Source organism: Colobus angolensis, unplaced genomic scaffold, assembly GCF_000951035.1.
Source record: "Colobus angolensis palliatus isolate OR3802 unplaced genomic scaffold, Cang.pa_1.0 Scaffold13, whole genome shotgun sequence".
Classification (NCBI taxonomy): Eukaryota; Metazoa; Chordata; class Mammalia; order Primates; family Cercopithecidae; genus Colobus; species Colobus angolensis.
The window spans coordinates 11,947,634-11,971,992 of NW_012114252.1; the positions used below are offsets into that span (position 1 = coordinate 11,947,634).

The 24,359-nt window shown below is 37.1% G+C and overlaps 1 protein-coding gene across 1 annotated transcript in view; it reads right to left on the bottom strand.

Annotated features, from left to right (window-relative positions):
* NALCN (sodium leak channel, non selective) overlaps positions 1–18,051 on the bottom strand; it is a 338,653-nt gene extending 320,602 nt beyond the window's left edge. Inside the window, exons 1-2 of the mRNA XM_011933944.1 lie at positions 17,908–18,051; positions 14,140–14,322 (exon numbers count right to left, since the gene is read on the bottom strand). Coding sequence (XP_011789334.1) covers positions 14,140–14,322; positions 17,908–18,015 — 291 coding nt within the window. The 5' untranslated portion in view covers positions 18,016–18,051. The remainder of the gene's footprint in view (positions 1–14,139; positions 14,323–17,907) is intronic.
* Between the last annotated feature and the right edge of the window lie 6,308 nt (positions 18,052–24,359).

A 24,359-nucleotide genomic window follows, 5' to 3' on the forward strand; every position in this document is an offset into this window, starting at 1 on the left:
CTGTTTTACATTAGAGGATATATAATGTCTAGCTAACACGCACACACACACACACACACACACACACCACCATCAGCACCACCAGCAACAACCAAAAGAACAACAATCTTGTAGAAAAAACATATGTGAACATATCCAGCTAATATATAAGGCAAAATAACTTAAAGTTATAAACATGGTGGGAAAGATGATAAGATTAATTCTATGGGGAGTTTAGAGAAACTAATGTTAATTCCCAAATGAATGGACAAATAAGGTTTTCAGTAGCAAGATAATCAACCAAACTTGGTGACTCCTGGGTTTGGGAAGACTCACAAAAGAGATATGAAAGCAAACTATGAAGCTTGGCTCTGGGTGACAAGAAGGACAATGGCCCTATTAAACTGTGTGACCATCATTATATGAAGATGCTACTGGTGCTCCTGGTGTTGATGTGCTACACGTAAACACATCACAAAGGTTAAATATACAACAAATAATTTAAGGTGTTTTTATAGTCATCTTCAACTTTTTTTATAGCTGTGTTTTTTAATAGTTGTGTTAAAGATCTCACAAACACCTTTAACTATAAGCATCATACTTGCCTCATATATTGCACAATTAATTGAAAATGTAAATTAATTATAATCTAAATACAGATAATATAGCCAATACAAATTTGACTTTTATCTGAGCCTTTGATTAACACCCAAGAAAATAATAGAATATGAATTATGTAAGTTGTGCTTTGCCTTCCTTCCTTCCTTCCTTCCTTCCTTCCTTTCTTCCTTCCTTCTTTCCTTCCTTCTTTCCTTCTGTCCTTCCTTTCTTTCTCCCCGACCCCCTCTCTCCCTCCCTCTTTCCCTCCCTTCTTTCCTTTCTTCATTCCTTCCCTCAGCTCATAAGCATCCCTTTAATCTAGGCAGTGTTCAAGAACTAGGGATACAAGGGTGAACACAGCAAACACTTCTGTCTTTACACAATTTACATTCTGAAGGAAATAAAATATTCATTATGTTACATGTTGACACAAGTGTCATGAAGAAAAATAAATGTGTCTATTTTCAAGGGGACTTTTATTAAATTAACAAATGTTTTTTACTTGTGTATTAGGGAAAAAGAAAAAGAAAATTACCACTTCATCTTTATTTTAAGAACTAGGCATAGTTGTGACTTGTTTTAAAAGATGCAAAGAATTCCAAAAATGAAAACTGAAATTTCATGGGACTCAGCAAAGAACTATGTCAAAATTGGAGCAATTCATGAGTAAATATTAGGCAGGAAAAGAGTAGTTATAGATGGCTGAGTACATGGGCACCCAAATAGGATGAATTTACGTGGTACTTTTTCAAAAGTATTAAATAGAACAGTATTACTATTTTATTTCATTTTTGTCATTGACAATGTTATATGTAGCAGCATTGCAATTACCCTCCTTTCAATTGCTCATAATTTGCTTTAGAAATGAATTAAACTCAGTGGAACATAGAATGAGAGCTCACCATTATATTGAGGTTCATTTACAATGTTAACAAATGAGGATAAACAGTGCTATTTCCCTTTGGGTTGTGGGGAGTGGGCAGGCAAGTGAGTGGTCAGGAGACAAGGTGGAGGACACACGGGCTTTCCACGGTGTATTCTGATATGTTTCTGGACCAATGCTTACGTGTTAAATTTTAAAAAATAGCTTTTCAACTTTTTTTAAGTTGGATATTTTAGCTTTAACAAGAATCACTTCTCCATTTGGCAAAAATAAATTTAAATTAAAAAATTGGGGCCTCACCAATTCAGAATGAAAAGCTATCAATAACAGATGTGGCTGAATTTTTGTTTCTGATTTGTCTGCTAAGGAAATTAATGTCGTAAAACTGGCCCACACTACGTTTCAAACTATATAAAATAATGAATTATTTTAAATCATTTTAGCAGCACCAGTGGTGATCAGAAATTAGAAACATACAAACATCTTAATTTCAAACAACCTCGGTTATAAAAATGGGCTTAGCAAAAATTCTGTGTAATTTAGAAAACTTTCTTTCCCGCAGGAAGTAATTTAATTGTTTTGTTTGGAATGTTTTCTGCCTTGGAGTTTTCAGAAACATACAGTGGCATTCACGTGTCACCAACAAGCCCAGCACACGCTAGATGGTACGCAGCGGTCAATCAGAATTGGCCTCTTTTTATTTTCCCAGTAAAATATGGAAATAATCCTCTGGGCACAAGTTTCATGTATTATCTTTTGGCTCATGTTTCCACGAGTCATTCAATATTCACAAACGTCTTTTATAAGCAGAGTTATGATGACTCAAGATACAAAGGACAGCAACACTCAGCATTTTTCCATTTGTAAAACATCTTTGGCTGTTTAATGTTCATTGTTTTTCATGCTGTCCATCTTCCTGAAAAATTCTGCCAAGTCTGTGCCAACCTTTTCTTCCAGAGTGATCTGACTGCAGCCTCCTCTGATCACCTTAACTCAGGCATTATGCAACAACTGACAACTCAGCTTGTGTATATAAATAATGTGCTAATAAATCTTATGTTACTCGGAGAATTCGCCTCTGTAATCCATACTGGTTGTTTCATGAATTTATATTCGGTCTCTCCAACTTATTGGATCTGATGGCGAAGTTTGAGTTTCCTACTTAAATCTTCTCTGAACGTATTCTCTGGAGTTATATCAGAAAAAAAAAGAAGTCTACCCCTCACGGTAAATGTCTAAGTGTGTTCTGAAGATGAATAACACCCTGAGACTTTAAGTAGGATAAGTTAAGGTTGTGTTTCCAGCACCTGGTACAGTGGGTGACATATAGCAGATATTAAATGAATGATGAGATAGACACATGAACCATGTCTTAGATAAAAAGCCTCTGTAGATTACAATGTACACAGCAAGATGTCAATTAATATTTCTTAATGCATTCATCCATCCATCCATTTACTGAAATTATTTGTATTGCTTCTAAAAAGAAATTATTCCTTTCTGACTCCTTTGTAACCACGAAAGATTACAGAGGAGATCATGAGATGACTTATGGATACTTCCTGGATTAGCACAGTTTGCATAAGCAGAACTAAACATGCCACGCAAATATGGTTACAGTTTACATATTTTATACATTACTGTGAAATTGTAAATACAATTGAATTGGTAGGAATTAAAATTACTACCATATTAATCATTATCAATAATCGCTAAGGCACAAAAAGTTTATAATACTTTTAAATAAGTAGAATACAGACCTTGAAATCTGACACTTTGAAATACAACCTTAGATTACGTTTTGTATCTGGCATATTTATCAAATTGTCATCAGAAGCCCTAGCCATAGTAGTCAAAGTTGTTTTGATTCCATTTATAAGCATGGCCAGATCTTTTAAAATTCTACCGTATTAAGGCTCAAGTTATAATATTTGCAACCCGCTTCTAAAATATGCAACCAGAAGCTAACACATATGAATGACCAGTGGTACTCAAGACATTTTAACACCTTAAATATGAAGGAAATGTTTTAATTTGTTTGTTCCATCAACAAGAAATGGAGGGCAGAGAGCGCTTGAGCTACAGGCAAAAATCAGCACTCTGTTGGCTGAGGAGATGAGTGCTTCAAGAGCTGTATATGTCGATTTTTATAAAGGTAAACACTTGAAGACTGCCAATCAATGACAAGGTATAAGAAAGTAACAACATATCATGCAAGTATTTAACAAGCAGAAAAAGGAAACACATTTATAGGGATATATTTTGCAGTGACAAAATGATATGCACTGGTAGTTTCATGAGCACAGGATTTATTGTCCCAAGTTTCCAGGGCCCATCTGTCACTGTGTCTCAGCATTATTTTATGTTACTTCAACAGTGCTTAAAGGATGCATGCTACTTTTACTTGTATCTATTGCCAGATGTGAAACAGACAACTGAGAATGGTCTAAAGAATTCACAGTCTGCTATATATGAAGTGCCCTGCATCAGCATAGACATATATCATCCGAATAGTTTCTTTTCACCTCTAGGGATTTGGTGAGTGCGAACGCTTCTAGGAAGAGGAATTAGGGAGGCAATTAGAAGAAAGTTGCTGAGGAGTGGGAATTGATTGGCAGGCACCTTCAGGCTTGGGGAATATTACAAAAGATGGAAAACACTTAAAACAAACGCATTCCTCCAACAAAAATTGTTAAAGACATTTCTTGCCCGAAGGACTTTCTGCTTCAGTTTCTCTCCCCAGCTGTGCATCCAGCATGTTACCTCTAGAGCGAACCATTTAAACACAAATCAGACTGTGCTTCTCTCAGATGAAAATCCTCCAAGCATCTTTACTGACCACAGAACGAAGTCAGAACTCCTTGCAGAGCCTGTCGGGCCCTCCATGACGCCGCCAGGTCTGGCTTCACAAACTCCTCTCCAGCTGCCTCCTGTGCACAGCCCATCTGCCACTTCTGACTACTTTGAGCTCAGCATGTACCTCACTGTTCCACACCTTTGTGTCTCAACATATTCCTTTTCTTTCCCCGTGAGATCCCTTACTTCTGTCTTACTTCCATCACCCCTACCACAGACCTTACGCATCCTTCAGGGCATTGTTTCACATTCCTCTTTCTTCAAGACTTCTCTGATCTCCCCAAGCAGAGAGTTTTGGTCCTTTTCTTTTTTGTACCTGCCTCCCCCATAGCTCTTACAGACCACTATTAAAGCCCTTTCATAAAAAAAAAAAGAAGGTCCCTCTCTATGTAGACTCTCACTGTACAAATATTTGCTATTTATATCTGCAAAAAATGTTTGCCTCAGAATCACTATGAACCTAGAAGAATCACCATAATGAATTTACATGTGTGTCGATGGACACATTGAAGTTGCCAATGGATCCTGCCAAAGGTATAGTGTGCAATGCAGGTATATCTCTGTTGTTCGCCTTTTGGGCCAAATCTTGTACCAGCGCTGTTTACCTACTTAACTATTTAACGCTAGTGCGTTGTTACCTTCCTCTTTCCTACCCTTCCCCTGAAGGCTAGCCTTTCACGAGATCCAGAGATGGAGTTTACCAACCGAGGCCCACTTTACCATATTTCGTCAATTCGAAAACACACTCTACCCTGCTCCAACACAGTCGCACACTTCTGGATTCAGGTGCATCTTCTAATTGATGCATCAATTACAATCTTACATCTTTCAGACAAAGTATAATTAGAAGCCTTTATTATTTCTTAGAGACCTGTGAATCTGTGAAGTGATGCTTTCTTTTTTTTTTTTTTTTTTACAATTGATGATATCAACAATTCAATAAAATATGGTGGATGGTACTTGAATGTATTTTTAAAATTTACTTAATAACAGAAAGTTCCTGTTACTTTTGGGCACATATAAAACATCCACTATGGTTTGATTAGTGCAAATAATTGGGTAAGGGGTGTTTTAAATGCTTTTCATTTTGCAGAAATATGCAGGTTGACTTGCATAGGTGTGAGGGTGATGTAGTGATATTTGGAGAAATCGTTCGGAGTTCCCCTAATAGATTATTAGTTTTGCCATATAAATTAATGCAATAGAAGTGCCTATTTTCTGAAAATATGCTATCCAGCATGTTTTCAGAAATACATTGGAAGTTGGAAATGAAGAGTGCCTGTCGGTGCTAAGTCTGTTCCACAGAGTGAACCAGGCTTTTTCTGAGGACAGGGGCTCTCCTTGGTTTTGTGTGTTTCTCTTCTCCAAGCGCAGAGATGAGCTCATTGCAAGTGTTCAATAAATAGTTGCTGGATGATTAAAAGAAAACTTGGAAAGTGTACTTACTTGGGTTTAAGAATATAAGTCCTTCTTATATTACATTTATATCTTCAATATCTTAAACATTTTCATATCGTAAATATTTTATATTTATACATATTTTAATATATATTTGGCAAATTACTAGGTCAATAAAATTAGTAGGCAACACTAGGAAGCCACAGCTTGGACACGTTCGTATTGAAAAATAAAGTTTCAGGGTTTGTTTTGTTGTGCATAATTTTATAAACTAGGTATCACTGGATAACACTACTTTAACGATTAGGTATGACTCTTAGGTATACCATAACATTGCCAAAATTGGCTAGGTATAATTTTAAAGAATTGTGCATGACGGCTGGGCAAAAATACGTTGGTTTGCTTCTATAAATGTTTTCTTATGGACTAACATAGTTTTATGCATGGAAAAGACTCCTTAAAAAATAACAGGTTAGGGGCCGGGCGCGGTGGCTCAAGCCTGTAATCCCAGCACTTTGGGAGGCTGAGACGGGCGGATCACAAGGTCAGGAGATCGAGCCCATCCTGGCTAACACGGTGAAACCCCGTCTCTACTAAAAAAAAAAAAAAAAAAACTAGCCAGGCGAGGTGGCGGGCGCCTGTAGTCCCAGCTACTCAGGAGGCTGAGGCAGGAGAATGGCATGAACCTGGGAGGCAGAGCTTGCAGTGAGCTGAGATCCGGCCACTGCACTCCAGCCTGGGCAACAGAGCGAGACTCCATCTCAAAAAAAAAAAAAAATAACAATAATAACAGGTTAGCATTCCCCAAATTACTAGCATATGTATACATTAACTCACACACACTTTTCCACCCAGAACACAAGCTAACAGGTACTGCTCACTCAATAACTAAATTTGACTATTCCTTAGAAATATTTTAGTTGGCAATCAGTGAATATTAAACACTTCATATTTGCACAACTCTGTTCCAAACAATGTGAAAACTTATTATGAAAAGTGTAACCTGAAGATTAAAATAGAACATGTATATTCATAACGTTCCCATTTATGCATGAAGAAATACAAGCTTAAATGTTAGCGAGAAAATACAGCACATATTTGCAAATTACTCTGGGTGAAGAGACTAAAGATTGAGAGAAAACTGCAGTGCTATTGGCAAAGGTATTAAGGTAGAAAAAGTATGAAAAATGATAAGGTTTACAGCAGACAGGTGCTTAATAAAAGTTTAAAAAATTATGGTAGAGTTAAAGAAAGCACAGTAACTCAAACTTGAGTAATAGAAGAGAGAGGTCCTCCGAAAGGTATCATAGAGCCTTGATGTGACGGGTGTATTTTTATTATGATGTAACTTAAATACCTACAATATGTACACATTTCTCATGTAAGTGTAAAAGCAAAACAAATGTACAAATACAAAAATGCAAAGTTAATAAAATGTAAATTAGCAACATATATTTAATGTGACAAAGGACATTTTGCTAAAATAAAGTCTAATTAAAAACTTAAGTTTTGAACATAAGAATGTAATATCAAGCCCAATATACTCTTTGAGCTGTATCTGTTATGACATGCGTGTTTGAAGAAGTCTGCAGTAGGAAAATGATAAAGCTGTGGCTTAGATTTAATATCATGAAAATGACAGTAGTTACTGATATAATTATTACTCTCTAACAATAATACAGGCCATGATGGTAAAAATTCAGTGAGTTGATACATTTAAAGCTTGGTTCAGGATAGGCAGATCTCATATTTAACTAAAACGTTAGCAAGCATTTAAACATAAAATATCAGTTTTACTGAGCTATGAAGTTGAGCTGACTACTTCAAGATGTTAACAGCGCAATATTACTAAAATCTGCATTACAGTTGTATTTGATCCAATTACTTCTGAATGAAAACCAGAAAAACCATATTTGATTTTCATTTTAAATTTCGTTTCTTACAGATTGAAAATAAAAATTTTTCATTGTAGTAAATAGCTCATCACCCAAATGTTGATGAAAATGTTAAAATACTGGAAATGGTTAATTTACAGCATTTTGAAAACAATTTGGTCCTAAATTATTTTTTTTCTGTTTTAACTATTGCTTCAACTTCTAACATTTAAATTATTAAAACTTCTGTTCTCTCACTGCTCTGTTCACTTGGGAATGAGTATATAATTTATGTATTAAGTATGCCACTGTTCTTTTTATCGTTAGACTGTGGCCGTTAGCAGGGTGCCTACCATCATTTGAGTGATGTGAAATCCAAGTCTTAAATTGTGTAATAACTTAAAAAACAAAAGTTTTCTTCTAGGAAAATGTCAATCATTTGTTTCATTCAAATGGAACCTTGAAGAAGTCAACACATGGCAATTTCAATCACAAAATGCTTCACCCAGAATATTCAGATCTTTCAATGCATGGGCAAAGGTTGCCATGGCCCAGATAACCAATACACACAAGTGACAGGGCCATTCATAGCCCTCTAGTGAATCACAGAACGTGAGCTAGGGCTAGGCAATGTCCAGGGGAGTACAGTTACAACTGAATAAAAGAGATGCTAGCATTCTCCCAAGACCAGCTTTCTCCCAATATGACCTCCTGAGACAGGCCCAGTTTTCTGAACCTATGCTTATCTAAACCTAGTGCTTATAAAAACTAGCCTAGCCACATTGTGGAAGATACAGACAATTTTGGAATCATCTTGAAATCTGTTCATTGAAGCCATGGAGGATGCCCACCTCTTCCATAAACCAGTAGAATTCCATAACCCCAAAATCACTAATAAATACTTGTGGAATGCTGAGCAGATATCTCAGAAGGTGAACCTTAATATAAATGGCAAAATCTGTAGAAATGTAAACTAGTTGTAAAACAGAGGAATAAAACAACAACAAATGACTACCGATGTCCCCAAGGAACTGCAGAAAGATCAGAGGCAATGGAACATTAGAAGCTCCTAAGCACCCCCAACAAAAACTCCTTTCCAGACCACAGCCCCATCTTTAGAAGAGAAATTGAGTAGAACAGGGACACTGGGGCCAGTGGATAAGAAATACTCGATCATTGGGCCAGCATTCCAGAGGAAGCAGAGCTCAGAACATGATGGTAGGTACACAGAAAGGCTCCATGTTTACCCATCAGGTTAACAACAGTGAAGGGACCCCTCGTACTGACAGTATGCGGAGGGTACTCTACCCAATGTTCAGGAAAAACTCCCATTTCATGTGAACAACAAGAAAAACATGATGAAGCCCTTGCGAAAACATTGTAGACTGAGATGAATGAAATAATACATAGGCCGAGCACAGTGGCTCATACCTGTAATCCCAGCACTTTGGGAGGCCGAGGCAGGTGGATTACCTAAGATCAGGAGTTTGAGACCAGCCTGGCCAACATGGTGAAACTCCGTCTCTACTAAAAATACAAAAATTAGCTGGGAGTGGTGGCGCGTGCCTGTAATCTAAGCTACTCAGGAGGCTGAGGCAGGAGAATCGCTTGAACCCGGGAGGCGGAGGCTGCAGTGAGCTGAGATCAAGCCATTGCACTCCAGCCTGGGTGACGGAGCGAGGCGCTGTCTCAAAAAATAGTAAAAAAATAATAAAATAATACATAAACGTATACATAGAAAATAAACACTCAAAGCAGATAAAGACTATAATAGAATATGACAACATGACCAAAAGAAATTTGAACAAATAGAAGCTTCAAAAGTATTACAAAACTAGAAAGAAAGCACATAAATGATGTCTAAATGATAGGAGACTGAAAAGAAAAAAAAACAAAAACTGTTCGGGAAATGACGAAAAAGAAATGAAAAAAGCATCTGAGAAACAGGAGTGAAATACAGGGACGCCAGGAGTGAGAGGACAGCATGGGGAGTGAAGCAAGGGAAATAGGATATAGAAAAGATAAAAACATAAAGAAACACAAGGAAAGAAAACAAAGGAAAGGAAAGACCAAAACACAGATCCTGGTGTAATTAGAATACAAAAGGAATCCTGAAGAATAATGAAATAAAATAAATAAATATCACATGATGAACCTAGCAAAATATATCCATAGCTGTCAACAAAAAGATAACGTACATTCTCATAGCACTACTGACTTTACCAATAAAGGGAAAGTCTCTTTCCATATTCAGGAGAAAAGATCAAGTTACTTAGAATGAAAAAACATTCTCAGCAGTAACATTTTATGCTGCTGGCTAACATTATCCTTGTGGTTAACATTTTAACCACAAGGCAAGGAAGCAGCAGATTTAAGAGTCTCGAGAAATGAAAATGTGAGACAAACACCTTCGAAAAGTTAGAAACAGACCAGCAAAGTAAACCAAATAAAACAAAGAAACTACTAAATATAAAACTAAAATTAATTAAGTTAAATTAAATAAGCTGATTCTTCTTAAAAAAAAAAAAAAATCAACAAATGAGTAAATCAATTGGCTAACCTAAAACAACCTGGAACAAAACATACAAAAAATACCACTAGCCAACCGAACAACAAAACACTCTAATTGAAATAACAAAAAAATACAAAATCAGGAGAAAATATTAATCAGAGGGAATAAAAGCTATTTACACAAATCTATGTTACCAAATAATTAAACAAAATAGGGGATAATTTCCTAAGAAAATATACTTCACCAAATAGATCCCAGTAGACCAAGCAAGTTCAAAACAGACAATTTTGACTGAGCACCGTGACTCACACCTGTAATCCCAGCACTTTGGGAGGCCAAGGTGGGAGGATCGCTTGAGCCTAGGAGTTGGAGACCAACCTGGGCAACATAGCAAGACCCTCTCTCTTAAAAAAGTTTTAAAAGTCAGCCACACATGGGGGCACACACCTGTAGTCCCAGCTACATGGGAGGATGAGGTGGGAGGATCTCTTGAGCCCAAGAGTTAGAGGTTGCAGTGAGCTATGATTGCACCACCGTACTCCAGCCTGGGCTGCAGAGCAAGATCTTGTCTCTACTAAAAAATGAACACATAGGCCTGGCACGGTGGCTCACACCTGTAATCCCAGCACTTTGGGAGGCCGAGGCGGGTGGATCTCAAGGTCAGGAGATCGAGACCATCCTGGCCAACACGGTGAAACCCCGTCTCTACTAAAAACACAAAAAATTTGCCTGGCATGGTGGCATGTGCCTGTAGTCCCAACTACTTGGGAGGCTGAGGCAGGAGAATAGCTTGAACCCAGAAGGTGGAGGTTGCAGTGAGACGAGATTGTGCCACTGCACTCCAACCTGGGCAACAAGAGTGATACTCCATCTCAAAAACAAAACAAAACAAAACAACATAAAATAAAACTAAAAATAAAACAGCTAATTTCCATAGAAGAAATAGGAAATACCACAAAGGAAGCCCCACAAAAAAGCAGCAGGACCAGATGGTTTCACAGGCGGTTTATACCAAACTTTTTAAAGTGAAAACAATTCAAGAGTGCTCAGACTATTTTATAGCATGCATACATGCCCACCACCTACACACACATGAAAAATCTAATATCAAAACCTGGCAAAGATCAGACCAAATTTAAAACAAGGAAAATAATAACATATATAACAAAACAGCACATTAAAATAGAATAAAAATGTATGTTGATCCAGTAGGGATTTATAGGAATGGAAGGATAACTCAATATTTAAAAATCGCTTCTATTACAAGCAGTAAGGAAAAAATAATAATTTGACAAATTAAAAATAACCATCTGACAAATTAAAAAGCTAGTCATGATACAAGTCTCAAAATGTGAAATTAATGTTTATTCACTTAATCTGATAATGTATACATACTTCAAACCCCAATTTTTCACACTAGTTAATGAAAAAACACCAGAGGTGTTCTAGATAAACCAAAACAAAACAAAAATGCTCACTACCTCTATTACCATTAAAATTTTACCGACAGTGTTAGTCAATTCATTTATTTTACTTTCAGTAAGTAAAAGCAATTGTAGCATAAAATTAGAAAGAAAAAGACAAATCTTTCTTTATTTGCATATGATATGATGATATGGAAGCATCAAAAGAATTAGCGGGAAAACTATTATGACTAATACAAGAATCTAGCACATTTAGTAAAGTAGCAGAATATAATATTAATGTATAGAAACCAACAGCCTTCATTTAAAAGAACAAGTTAGAATAGGTAATGGAAGATAAGACCTCATACAGATAACAAAATGATTACATAAAATACCAAAGCATAAATATAACTAAGAATGTGCAAAATCTATATGAGGAAACCTAAAAAACACTCCTGTATGACATAAAATGCAGACAATGGAAAGCCTGTCCATGATGTGGATAAGAATTGTGTATGGTACAAATGACCACGAACCTAGCCAATGACAAAGGCAAACTGGGAAAAACAATTGCAAGTTATAGCACAAAGGGCTGATACTTCTAACACACACAGAGTGGCCAAAATCTGAATGAAAAAATGTAACTTAAAAATGGCTCTTGAGACATAAAATCCCGCTTAACCTCACTCTCAAAAGGGAATTGCCAATTAAAACTACAGTGGATGACCGTTTCCCACCCTTCAGACTGGCAAATAGCCAGAAGTCTGACATATTTTGCGGTGACCATGTGGGAAAGAAGCACCTGTGGGCATTGCTGGTCAAAGCACAAAGCAGTTCAGAGGACACGGAGTCCACAGAAACTATTAAAGGGCACCATCTGGAAGCAATCAGCCAAATCTCAAATGGAGAATCTTCCACAAGACAAAAGACACATGTTTCCCAATGGATCAATGACCCAGATAATTTTTTTGCAGGATGTGAAAAGCTGAAACTTAATGGACTTACAGAGACTTAAAGGAGACTTAAGAAACATAAGTGGGAGGGTGAGACAGGCGGATCACCTGAGGTCGGGAGTTCGAGACCAACATGGGGAAGCCCGATCTCTACTGAAAATACAAAATTAGCCAGGTATGGTGGCTCATGCCTGTCATCCCAGCTACTCGGGAGGCTGAGGCAGGAGAATCGCTTGAACGCAGGAGGCAGAGGTTGCAGTGAGCCGAGATCGTGCCATTGCACTCCAGCCTGGGCAACAAGAGCGAAACTCTGTCTCAAAAACAAAAACAAATCAATCAAATATAATATGTAAACCATGTCTGAGTCTTGATTTGAAGAAACCAACTATTAAAAAAAAATTGTGATAATTCAAGAAATATGAACACGGATTGTGTATTAGCCTACACTACGGCATTATTGCTAAGTCTTGTTACAAATATTTTCTCATATATAAAATATTGCTATATATGATAATGGTATGGTGGTTATATAAAAAAGAAAATGTTATCAGTCATCAATACAAAAGGAATGATTTCTGAAATGACTTGGTTTCTCAGATTTGCTTTAAAATGAAACAGAATTGGCTTAATATTGATAATTGTTGATGTTTAGTTACAGGGATTCACATTATAACTGTAACATACTTTGGGGTAAATTTTTTAAAGTCCACAATAAAAAGTTAAACATGAACCTGGTAATGCATTGTCTGTGATCTGTCTTTCAAGGATGGCACACATGAATTATGTGTAAAAGGGAAGCAATGAAATTGACTAATCATTACATTGTCTCAGTAGATTTTCAAAATCCTTGTACAAAATAAAACACTTTCCCACCAAAATTAGCTAACTTGAGATGCTGATACAACAGTGAGTGAAAGAACTAGGATCTGAGTCGTCTGTCATTTGTCAAACCATAAAATCCGCACTGCTATTACTGGTTCCCCAAATAGTACAATTTTAAATACTCTAGGGACAGCATCATCTACACATGTTTAACCCATGTAAAGATCAGTGCTACAAAAGGAAAAGACATCCAGTGACAGAAATTTTCTTTTTTTTCTTTTCCTTTGTTTTCCGATTAAAAATTTTTATATTTATTTTGTTTCCAATTGGTACTAATTTCACATGGCACATTATTTTTCTTTTGGTCCCAGAAAGTTTTGCCATCTCATGTCCTTTTTTTTTTTATCCTTTCATATCTTCAACACACATCAAGTAAATGACATCCTGCTACAATATTATCATGCTCTAACTCTACCATGTGACTCTGATGCTGCACTCCATAAGTCAACAAAAAATAAGGTGCTTCTCTGGGCCAGCCCCTCTGCTGGGTCGCGGGCTCAGCCCTAGGTGGCATGAATAACCCTACTCTGGACTTCACACGGCTATTAGTCAAACCATCTTGTTCCTTCCCAGATATTCCAAGACTTTGTGTCTTATAAAATTTATTTAACTTTTAAAATAGTCTCATGCCACAATTTCTCCCAATCTCTGGAGTTACGCCTTTTTAAAAAGGTCTTCCATATGTATAAGATAAAATGATGTTTTGTTTTACTGAATTGAACATGCAAATATCACAAACGGATTAAGATTTTCGATGCATTTAGGTTCTTAGTTTAAATGACATGGGAATGCTTACCTTGACAATGCCCCGGATGTGCATTTTTGCTATCATCTCTGCTGTGTAGAGAAACATCAATAATGTATCCAAAGTGAAGGTCACATACTGAAGTGGAGGATAGTGCTCGAAGGTCATCGGCGTGTTCATACAAACAGAAATGACGCTGATGATGGCACAGATGCGCAGCAAAGAGTGAACCCACTGCAATGATGGTCCAAAGTTATTACATGGCGCCATAACTGAAATCTCAACCTTGTATTACGAACCACACTAAGTGGAAAACATAATACTGAAGTTAAAATAGTTCACTAATACGGAGTTGAAGAAGAAGAAAACTAACATCTCAGTGCATATAATGTGCTAAAATATTTTCACATGTTTTTATATCATTTAATTCTCAAGCCGCCTATTTTCCACATAAACACATTAAGATAGAAAGGTGGAGGCATTTCTGTGGTCATGCATTACAAAGACTCAAAGCCTAGATGGAACCTGATCAGGCTCCCCAAAACATCTGATAACCTCCTGGCATCGGACTACAATATAGGAAGATTCTGGTTCAATTAAAATATGTGTTTGTAATTTAGTCACATAGGAACTTGATGTGCCACTTTTTTTTTCATTTTTGTACTATAAGTACCTAGAATTAGGGGTCATACTATATTTACTGTAACTCCCCTAACATCTCACACGAGGGCCTATCACAGTAGATCAGAAATGCTTTTTAAATGAATTGATACATAACACATCCCACATTTAGAATTTCCTTTCTATTTGTATCTTGTGTATAATGTCTTTGTATAAAAATACAAAGAAACTTTTTAAAAATCTGGTCTCATCCTACATTTAAAAAAATAATGAATAGATTTTTCTCTTTATTTTGGAGAACATATTTTATAAAAATTTAGACCATACATCTTTCAAAATGCCATAAAATAAGGTTCTGTGCAACACTAGAGGCATGTCTGCTATCTGAAGATTTTCTTTAACCCCAAAATAAGAAGAAAGAATTAAAGATAAGTATGTTTGTGTTTACACGAATATATGTACAGGACATACAATCACTCATACTCAATATTTTATTACAAAAACTAGTATCTAGGGTTAAAAAAAATACTTAACTGCATCTCCATGCTAAGCCCACACAATCAATGTCACCAGTTAATCAATTAGTATACAATTCTTAAACGTAATCCAAATATGGTTTTATTGACTATCTTGGACCTATACGAAATCATGATAATTTTTTGATATTATACTCTCTGAAAAAAATTTAGGTTTGTGGTAGACGGATTCTGCAGCTATGTATACTAGCAAACACTCAAGATGAAAAATAGAAAAGACTGTCAGAACTTTCAGGAGACTCAGACACTTGCAGCTGATGAGTGGGTTATAATATTTATCTGACAGTTATAATATTTACATGAAGATATTATGCTGCTAATTCCATAACACACAAGCCACTGATGATTCAATTTACTTGAAGGGTTATATGTATCTTTCATGCAATTTGGAAGCACTTCAATAAACATCGGTGTGTGAATTTGGCCCCATCTGGACTTTTAACGTAAAGAATCTAATTACACAAAAGAGCTTCCAAATATAGGTTCTTCAACAACAAACCAGTTTTTAGTTTAAAGACAGGATTTTAATGAAGCATTAATAATTTCAGTAAGTGCCTCCAAGGCTACATCTTTGATACTACCTTCTTCATAACTTCGCAGAAAGTTCTGTAATAAGGTGGACACTAAGAAAGAGTTAGGGGTGCTTCATTCCCTATTCCATTCAATTCTCTAAGCGTGAACAAAGGCCTACTATGTGTCAGAATGCTGGGTGCGGGCAACAAAACATGGAAGCAACACACTTCCGACTCCTATTTTGCAGTCCAAGAAGTAAAACATCTTTGAATATATTATATATATGTAAAATGTGTGTATATACCCATACCATGTTATATGTATGTATATAATACGTTATGTGTATATACACATACATGTAAATACATGTAGTCTGGAGGGCAGGTTAGAGACAGACAGACTGGGAAGGAAAACAAAGAGTCCATGCAAATCCTGCATGTATCATGGTTAGGGGAAAGACAAGCACTGCAAGAGGCAAAAACATGTTATATAACATTATAAAACATGTTCTAGATAAGACATAATATACATATATTATGTATATTGTCTCATGTATATATGTATATAACAATGCACACATTACACATACATGTTATATGGATGTATACATATATGTATATCTTACATGCATATAACACATATGCATATATAACAGGTATATCTGTTATACACACATGACATTTATATGTATAGGTAATATGCATGATGTTAACACATGTATGTGTATATGTAATGTGTATATATGTGATATCTATATAACCTGTTATATGTTTATATGTATGTGCACATAACATGTATATATACATAAGACAATAGATCCATAAATACATGTTATATATACATGATCTACAACATATATAATGTAAATATACACATGATGTATATAAAATATACAGTTATTTATAGATAACATTCTATTTATATACAAATATAAAACAGGCTAAGTGGAAAGAGAAGAGAGGTTCATTCCGTCTGTGGTGGAAATAAGCCTTTCAGAGAAGGATGCCAGGGGTGACATCTCAGCCAGTCCTAATGGATGAGGAGGATTCGACTCATCAGAGGAGCTGGGAAAGGGTCACTGGGGCCAGGGAGCAGTATGAGCAAAGGAAAGCAATGTGAACAAGCCAGAGAGCCTAGAGGAGTAGGAGGCTGCTGATGGGGCTTGAGTGGATGTTGTGCTGACATGGGAAAGGAGCAGTTACTGGACAGGTTAGGTCCTGAATGAAAAGAAGCAGGAATGTCATACTAACAGATTTTAATTTGTAATGAAGGTAATAGACAGTTTCCATGATTATAAAGCAGAAGGGTGATGTGAATAAAAATAGAAATAGATAAAGAAATGTGAGCAGGCTGGGGAAGTAATCTGGAGGGCAGATTAGAGGAAGACAGATTGGGAAGGACAGCAAAGAGTCCAAGCAGATCCTGTGTGTATCATGGTTAGGGGAAAGACAAGCACTGCAAGAGGCAACAGGTCATTTCCTTTTGTTACTTCAGCATCAGCCATGAGGTGAGTAAGAAGTTGATCCTGCTTGGTTTTGCAGAGCTGAGTTTTCAACACTCATGGACATGCACGCCTGTCAGACTTAGCTCTGGTTGCTATGCTTTCTGGCATACAGTGGTGCCTAGCCTAGCAGTTCTTCCTCTCAAATCCTCATCAACTTAATTAGGCGGCAAAGGTGACAAATTCTTCAGAGATACTATCCATTACCTCATTGACCTTTTACTCAAAACTCGCAAATCAGAAGGAGACCTTTAATTCCAAACATGTGCTTATTGTCTCATGGATTCAGGCATGTTGACAACAAGTAGAGGAAGTTCGTTAAGAACAGGTTGCTCATCATGGACCTCAGATTTGGATCAGCCTGAGAAGTGGTATCATCACTACACCGCGTGACTCTGAGGACAGGGTGCACAGTGTGGGGAGGGGAGGGGAGGGTATTGGATCACCCGGTGCATCTTCCCATGTGAGTAACTCATAGCGGCATCTCACTATTTCATTGGATTGTTCTCTACTTCCAGACTCTGAACCTCATCCATATTCTACTGCAGCTCAGACATTTTGAAGCCAAAGGTACATGATATTTGCATTTGTCAATCAAATTTCTCTTACATCCACTTACGCTTCTCCATACTCAAAGAAGAAACTTACTGGTTTGTTAATCCAGAGGATGTCAGCATTATCCGACAGAGACTCATCAGGACCAAAGTCAGTGACTGGCTGGGCTTCCACCCTGGAACTCTGCTTCCTTTTGAGCATGCTGAGGTTAGCTTTGGTGAGCAAGCACAAAACCACAGTCTGGGAAAAGGAAAAGTTGTATTTGTCATCTAAACCATCTTTCCTCTCATCAAAAAATTGAGTTCCCCACATATATCTATGTATTTGTAAGGCATACATGTGTTCTGTCCCATAGTGTATAAAGAACACATGAAAATAGAAACTTAAAAGGATGAGACAAAATTAATACCAATAGAAGCTTGATTTTTTTCTCCCAATGCAATAGATTATTTTATGCACTTCGTAAGCAGTTTAGAGGCTAGTGATTTAGAATAGATAGAGTAAAATGGTTTGCTTCTTAGGGCAGACATATTATTGGGAAAATCTTTTTAGATATGTGCTCTTATACCTAAAGCTGTCTCCACATACAGGTGCTCTGTGCTAGAACACTGCTGACTAATACAGACGAAATGCACAGATCTTCCCCATGATTTCCCCAGTGTTAATTTAACATGACATTCACAGACATCTCTTACTTCCAACAGTAGTCCCAAGCTGATTTCCCAATTTTGTCCTCCCCAGAGGGGAGTGAGGCCAGAAAGAATGGGGGAAGAACCTCCTCTAAATGCAGATTTTTTTAAATGAATGCAGTGAGTATCTAAATTCTTCCAGCTACTCTGAAGTAAATTTTTCATGAAATTACATTGAGGTGGGAGATGAGATGCCTGCTTACTGCTTAAATTTCCACAATTCTGAAACATCTACATCCTGTGACAGACATTACCTCCCTGTGGCCACTGCTATCGCCTTCCACAACTCAGCAGTCACTTGAAGGGGGGCTATTGTATGTCAGTCCTCAGGACTCAAATAGCAAGTAAGTGCAATACAATGTGAGAAGAATTGTTATAAAGGCAGGTGGTACCTGAAGATCCCTGAGTGGACTGTGAGACTTCCCATTTGATTAGCACCTGGATTGAGTCTTAAAGGTGAGGAACTAATGGCTATGGATATATACTATGTTTGGGATACTTAGCAATTATATTTTATTTGATCTTTACAACAGCCCTAACCAAAAAATAAAAAATAAAAAAATCTCATCTTCTTATACATGCACGAGAAAAGCCAGCCTCAAGGCAGGTAATAACTTGACCAAGGCCATCCAAGCAAACTTGAAATTAAAAATAAGCTCTGTTTGACTACAATGCGTAAGGGGTTTAGAGTTGACCATGCTGAAGCTGAGGACTATTAAGAGAATTTCTCAAGGCAGGTAACAGAGAAAAAGAGCGCTTCAGGCAGTGCACAGCTGTGCCGAGCCAGGAAAACGAAAACGTAGCCCTGCAGTTTTAACATCAGGCGGGTTCACTGGCTCTCCTATCCAGTGCTCCATGGATCTGGAGAAAGAAACCTAACTAAGGACAATGGGTGCCACTTAGTCCTCACCGGAGTTCAAAAAGAACAAGAACATGTTTGCAGTGTGTGTGTGTGTGTGTCTGTGTGTGTGTGTGTGTGTATGTGTGCAGATGCAGTTTTTACTGGAAAAGAAAATAAAATGCGGAAACCCAGAACAAAGCAGCTCCAAATCTGATTGCCTGTATTGAGCACCTACCTCCATCACTATGTGCTCCTTTATCTCCCTGGGCAGGTATCTCTGCCTAACTCTCCTGATACGGGTTGGCTGCATCCCCCACCAAATTTCATCTTGAATTATAATCCCCACAATCCCCACATATGGAGAGAGGGGTTGAATTATGGCGGCGGTTTCCCCCATGCTGTTCTCATGATAGCGAGTGAGTTCTCAAAGGATCGGATGGGTTTTATAAGTGTTTGACAGTTCCTACTTCACACACTCTTTCTCTCTCCTGCTGCCTTGTGAAGAAGGTGTCTTCCACCATGATTGTAAGTTTCCTGAAGCCTCCCCAGCCATGCGGAATGGAGTCAATTAAACCTCTTTCCTTTATAAATTACCCAGTCTCAGGCATTTCTTTACAGAAGGGTGAAAACAGACTGATACACCTCCTATTCCCAGAAGAAAAAAGCTAACTGGCTTTAAGACATGCTAGGTATTTCCAGGCTGTTATTGCCCTGAATATTGAGTTTGAATATGGGCTTTGCAGTAGGCTGCACTAATTAATTTACATTATATAATTGGAGTTTGGAACTCTTTGATGTCCCACGTAAATACATGTAGAGTATTTAAAGTGTTTTTTTTTTCTCTCTCTCTCTTTCTCTGATTTACTGGTAGTGGGGAAGGAACTCTGGTGGCCTCAATTTGAGATGCCTCTTCAATGACAGTCTCCTATACATCCAAATACTGAGTGTACATAGAATCTTTTAGAAATCCTTCAAGATGACAGTACAAAGGAGCAAGTAAAAGAGTGGTTTCACCATGTAGTTCAAAGATTACATGAGGAATTTTACAGATCTTTCCACAAGTCCTCTTTCATTGAGCAGTGGAGACAATGGGCATATGAATTCCATGCACCTTTATTATCAATACGCCATCTAAAGCAAAAATAATTTTTGATTATGGCTTTGTTTATCTAGAAAAATACATGTCCAGAATTTACTGTTTTTTAAAAATTCCCAATTTAGTTTTATCTGACCAACCAAAACAGTGTGATTAAAACTGAATGACATTAGCTGTCACTCACATTTACCTTCACTTTACCTGCTCCCAGGTGCCACTTAATCAAACAGTGCCCAAGAAATGATCTAAGCTCCAAAGATACCTGGCTAATCCACACATATATAAAAACTCAACAAGTAGCTCCTGGATCTCTAGAAATTTCACTGATTTAATACTATTAAATATTATATTCAAGTAGTAAAGTAAATTTAAGTTACAAACACATGAGGAATTCAAAATTAATTTTAGGTGGTTGATTGTAATTTTCATTTACAAACAGAAATATTGTTTTATGCCTTCATTCATGTTGAATCAATATAACTGCATACGGCAGACCTATTATTCCTCTGATAAAAAACTAGTAGGGATATTTAAGTATCCTAGGTAAGCTTATTATTTTGATAGGAAATTGCTTCTGTGTATCTTAGCCTTATCACTATTATGTTTTAATAAGCCAATATCTCTGTTTTCTGTTTACCGAAGTGTCCTTCATAAGACAGTACACAAAGTTTGAAAAACCTGGCTTTCAAAAGGTTTCCCACATTTATTAAAAGAAGTTGATATTTAAATAGCTCAATATTGGGAGAGAGGCCAGACAGTCACAATGTGTCCATTAATAAATCTTTTACTCAGAAACAGCTTATAGCAACTCAGGAAACATTCATTCATCTCATGTTCATTGCTGTTTTAAATGGTTAAGATCCAGTTTTTGTATTCTGTGATAGCAATTTCATTTCTATTGGTATATACTTTCCCTACTTCATTCCAGCCCCCTCTTCACGGTATTAAAATTAAAATATTCCATTTTCTTTAATTGCAATGTCCTTGCAACACTATGGGTCATTTCTTTCCCTTGCAGCTCTCTTGGGTTCAGTATTAAAGTCTTTTGAATCTTCTCCTGTCTTCCAAATTACGGTTCACAGTATGCTGTTCTTGCCTGTCCTCTTTACTTAACCCCTCAAGTGATCACCTGTTGTTACAGTTTCCATTACCATCTGTGTCCAGCTACCAATTTAGAGAGGTATCGGTGCTGCTTCCCCCACAGATGTAGGAAGACGGTGCCAACACCATCATGAACAAAGATGCAGCCTGAGAGAGCGACATGAGCCAGGCATCCTTCTGCTTTTCTCCTTCCTCTCATGTCCCAGACCCTACTGCTCCGAACTCTTCAGGTTCCCCACGTGCAGTGGGAAGGCCCAGCAGGTTCTCTTTGAACTCACTCTCAGTAGTGGATTGTTTTCTTGCTCATTCATTCCATATACGTACAAGGGCCTTTTTCACCTATCCCCATTTCTAGACTCCTTTCTAGGTAGGCCATGGGCCCTCAGGTCTGGGATGCTTTTCAAAACGTTCCCTATTTTATATAAAAAAATCAGCTTCCAAACACACTGTAGGTCTCTTTTGTAGCCCAGAAAATCTCAGTGTAGCTTCTTGTTTCTCACTCACTCATCTGTTCATTCATTCATTCACACAGCAAATATTATGCATCCACTGTGGTATCAGGCACTGCAGTATGTGCTGGATATACAGCACTGAATATAAAGGCATTCTTGAAGATTACAAACTGCCTACTTTACTTAACCTTATGTGTCCAGGGCCCTGCATCCCACTGATTTGTACGTGCACTTCCTTTCACACTCATACCACATGCTACACTCAGATTGGCTAAACATACCACTGTTCACCATCCTGCAACCTTTACTCAACTAATTCAAACCCTTTATTCCAGCCATGTCTTTGTTATCCAATGCCAATTCCACATCAGTCTTTTCTAATTCCCTAACTTAACTCATGAAGACTTTTTTCTATGTGTGTGATGTATTTGTTATAACTGAAAGACTTAATATTTGGGAATAAGGGTGTGAGAAGAGAAACACACAACTTGTATAAAATCAAAGCATCTATTTCATTCTAAAAAGCCCCAAAGAAGACAGAAGTCATTGGCTTATTTTTAATCATTAGTTATTATTAAGGTTATCAATACGTTAATATCAACAAGTACTCTTCTGATAACTGTTGTGCATAAACTGTGGGGTCTTTAGGAGTGCAAGTGAAACTGCTTACCAACTGCCCTATTCAAGACACAGACACACACATACACACTTAATGGTGGGTTTTTATCTCATTGCTTAGTATCCCTGGCACACTTGGAGAAGGAAATTAAGAAAAGAAAATGTTCAGTAACATCTCTGGGACTCTTCACCTCAAATTCTGACTTTCATGTCTTTGGGAAACCAACCATCATTGCTAGCAGAAGTTACTCATTCATTCATGTTTGCATAATTGTTTTGATTTTTTAACTATCCCGACCATTATGTTAAGTGATGTGGATTTAATATTGAACAAAACATACTACGTGCTTTCCCTCCATGTTCCTGACATGGAAGACAATATGCTATATTTAGAGGCAGAGTGGCTGATTAATTAAAAGAGAGCCTCTACTGTGGTGCACTTTATCTTCAACCTCCATCTAGTGGTTTTCTTATTCCTTCAGTACCTTACTGCTAGCTCCATACTATCTTCCTAGGCAAGGAATATTGAACGGTGGATTCCCAACATGTTACTGTGCTATTGGGCATAATGAGATTTATGCAAAAATCCAGGAGAGCTGACTGGTCTTTGCCTAGGTCTCAAATACTTAAACCTTAAACTAAGTTAGAAGAAAGTAATTCTATTTTTATTTTCATTAACACAAGTAATACACGTTTGTTGTAGAAAAATTAGAAAAACTATATAAACAAAATAAGAAACAAAAACGAAAGCCATCAGGAATTCCATTTCTAGAAACTCAATCAGCTTTGCAAAGGATTTGTTGAGCACATACATTGTGTCTGCCATCAAACAAGGGGCTGCAGACGAAGTAGTAATTAGTTATGGTCTCTTGTGGAATTTTCTTTAGCTAGGGTGCTTACTCTCCAAGAGGATATCAATTGTATCTGTTTTAGGACTGACCTTTCCATATATATTTTTCCATGCATACATTTATTTTTAAATGATTACTTGCACAGGGTTTTGTAACTAGGTTTTTAAAATCTATGTTCTGTTAACATTGTCCTCTGTCAATAAATATACATGTGCAGAAAATCCTAACTGTAAGTAAATACCACCTTCAAACATCTGCGCCCCTTCCTTGTCTTTCTTGTCCCATAGCTCATTTACATGCATATATGTGCAAGGCCTTACAAGGTGAACCAATATAAGCACAGCTTTCCAGATTAGGTTCCCAGTGTTAAATTTGTGTCGAGAAAGGCATTACCTCATATTTTGAAGACACATGTATTTGATGTTACCAATTTGTTAATGTAGGTATTACAATATTAATTCTTATTTCAAATGTTTTTATTTCTTCCTCTTTTTAGTTCCAATAGCCACAGAACTTAAAACAACAAACCACCGAAATCTGCATTTGAACAAGAGCTTCCTGCCCTTTCCCATAAAATATGCACATTTAAATCTTCAGTTTTACCTCAATACACCCTAATGAAAATTTGACGACAAAAGGGGATGCTTATTCCTGAGGCTGGAACAGCAAGATGTCCTTGTTTCTGTAAAGTTTGTCCATTTTGTTTGCCAAGTTCCTTCTCAGACAGAAGACATGTCCATTCAGAGCAAATGAATATAGCATCATACATTTTATGCTATGGTTTCAATTAGGAAAAAATATCCCATATTTTTGTCTTATTATCTGTTATCCAACATCCATCCACCTGCTTCATGTGTCACCATCCCTGCCCACTCCACCATCCTCCAGCTCCCAGGG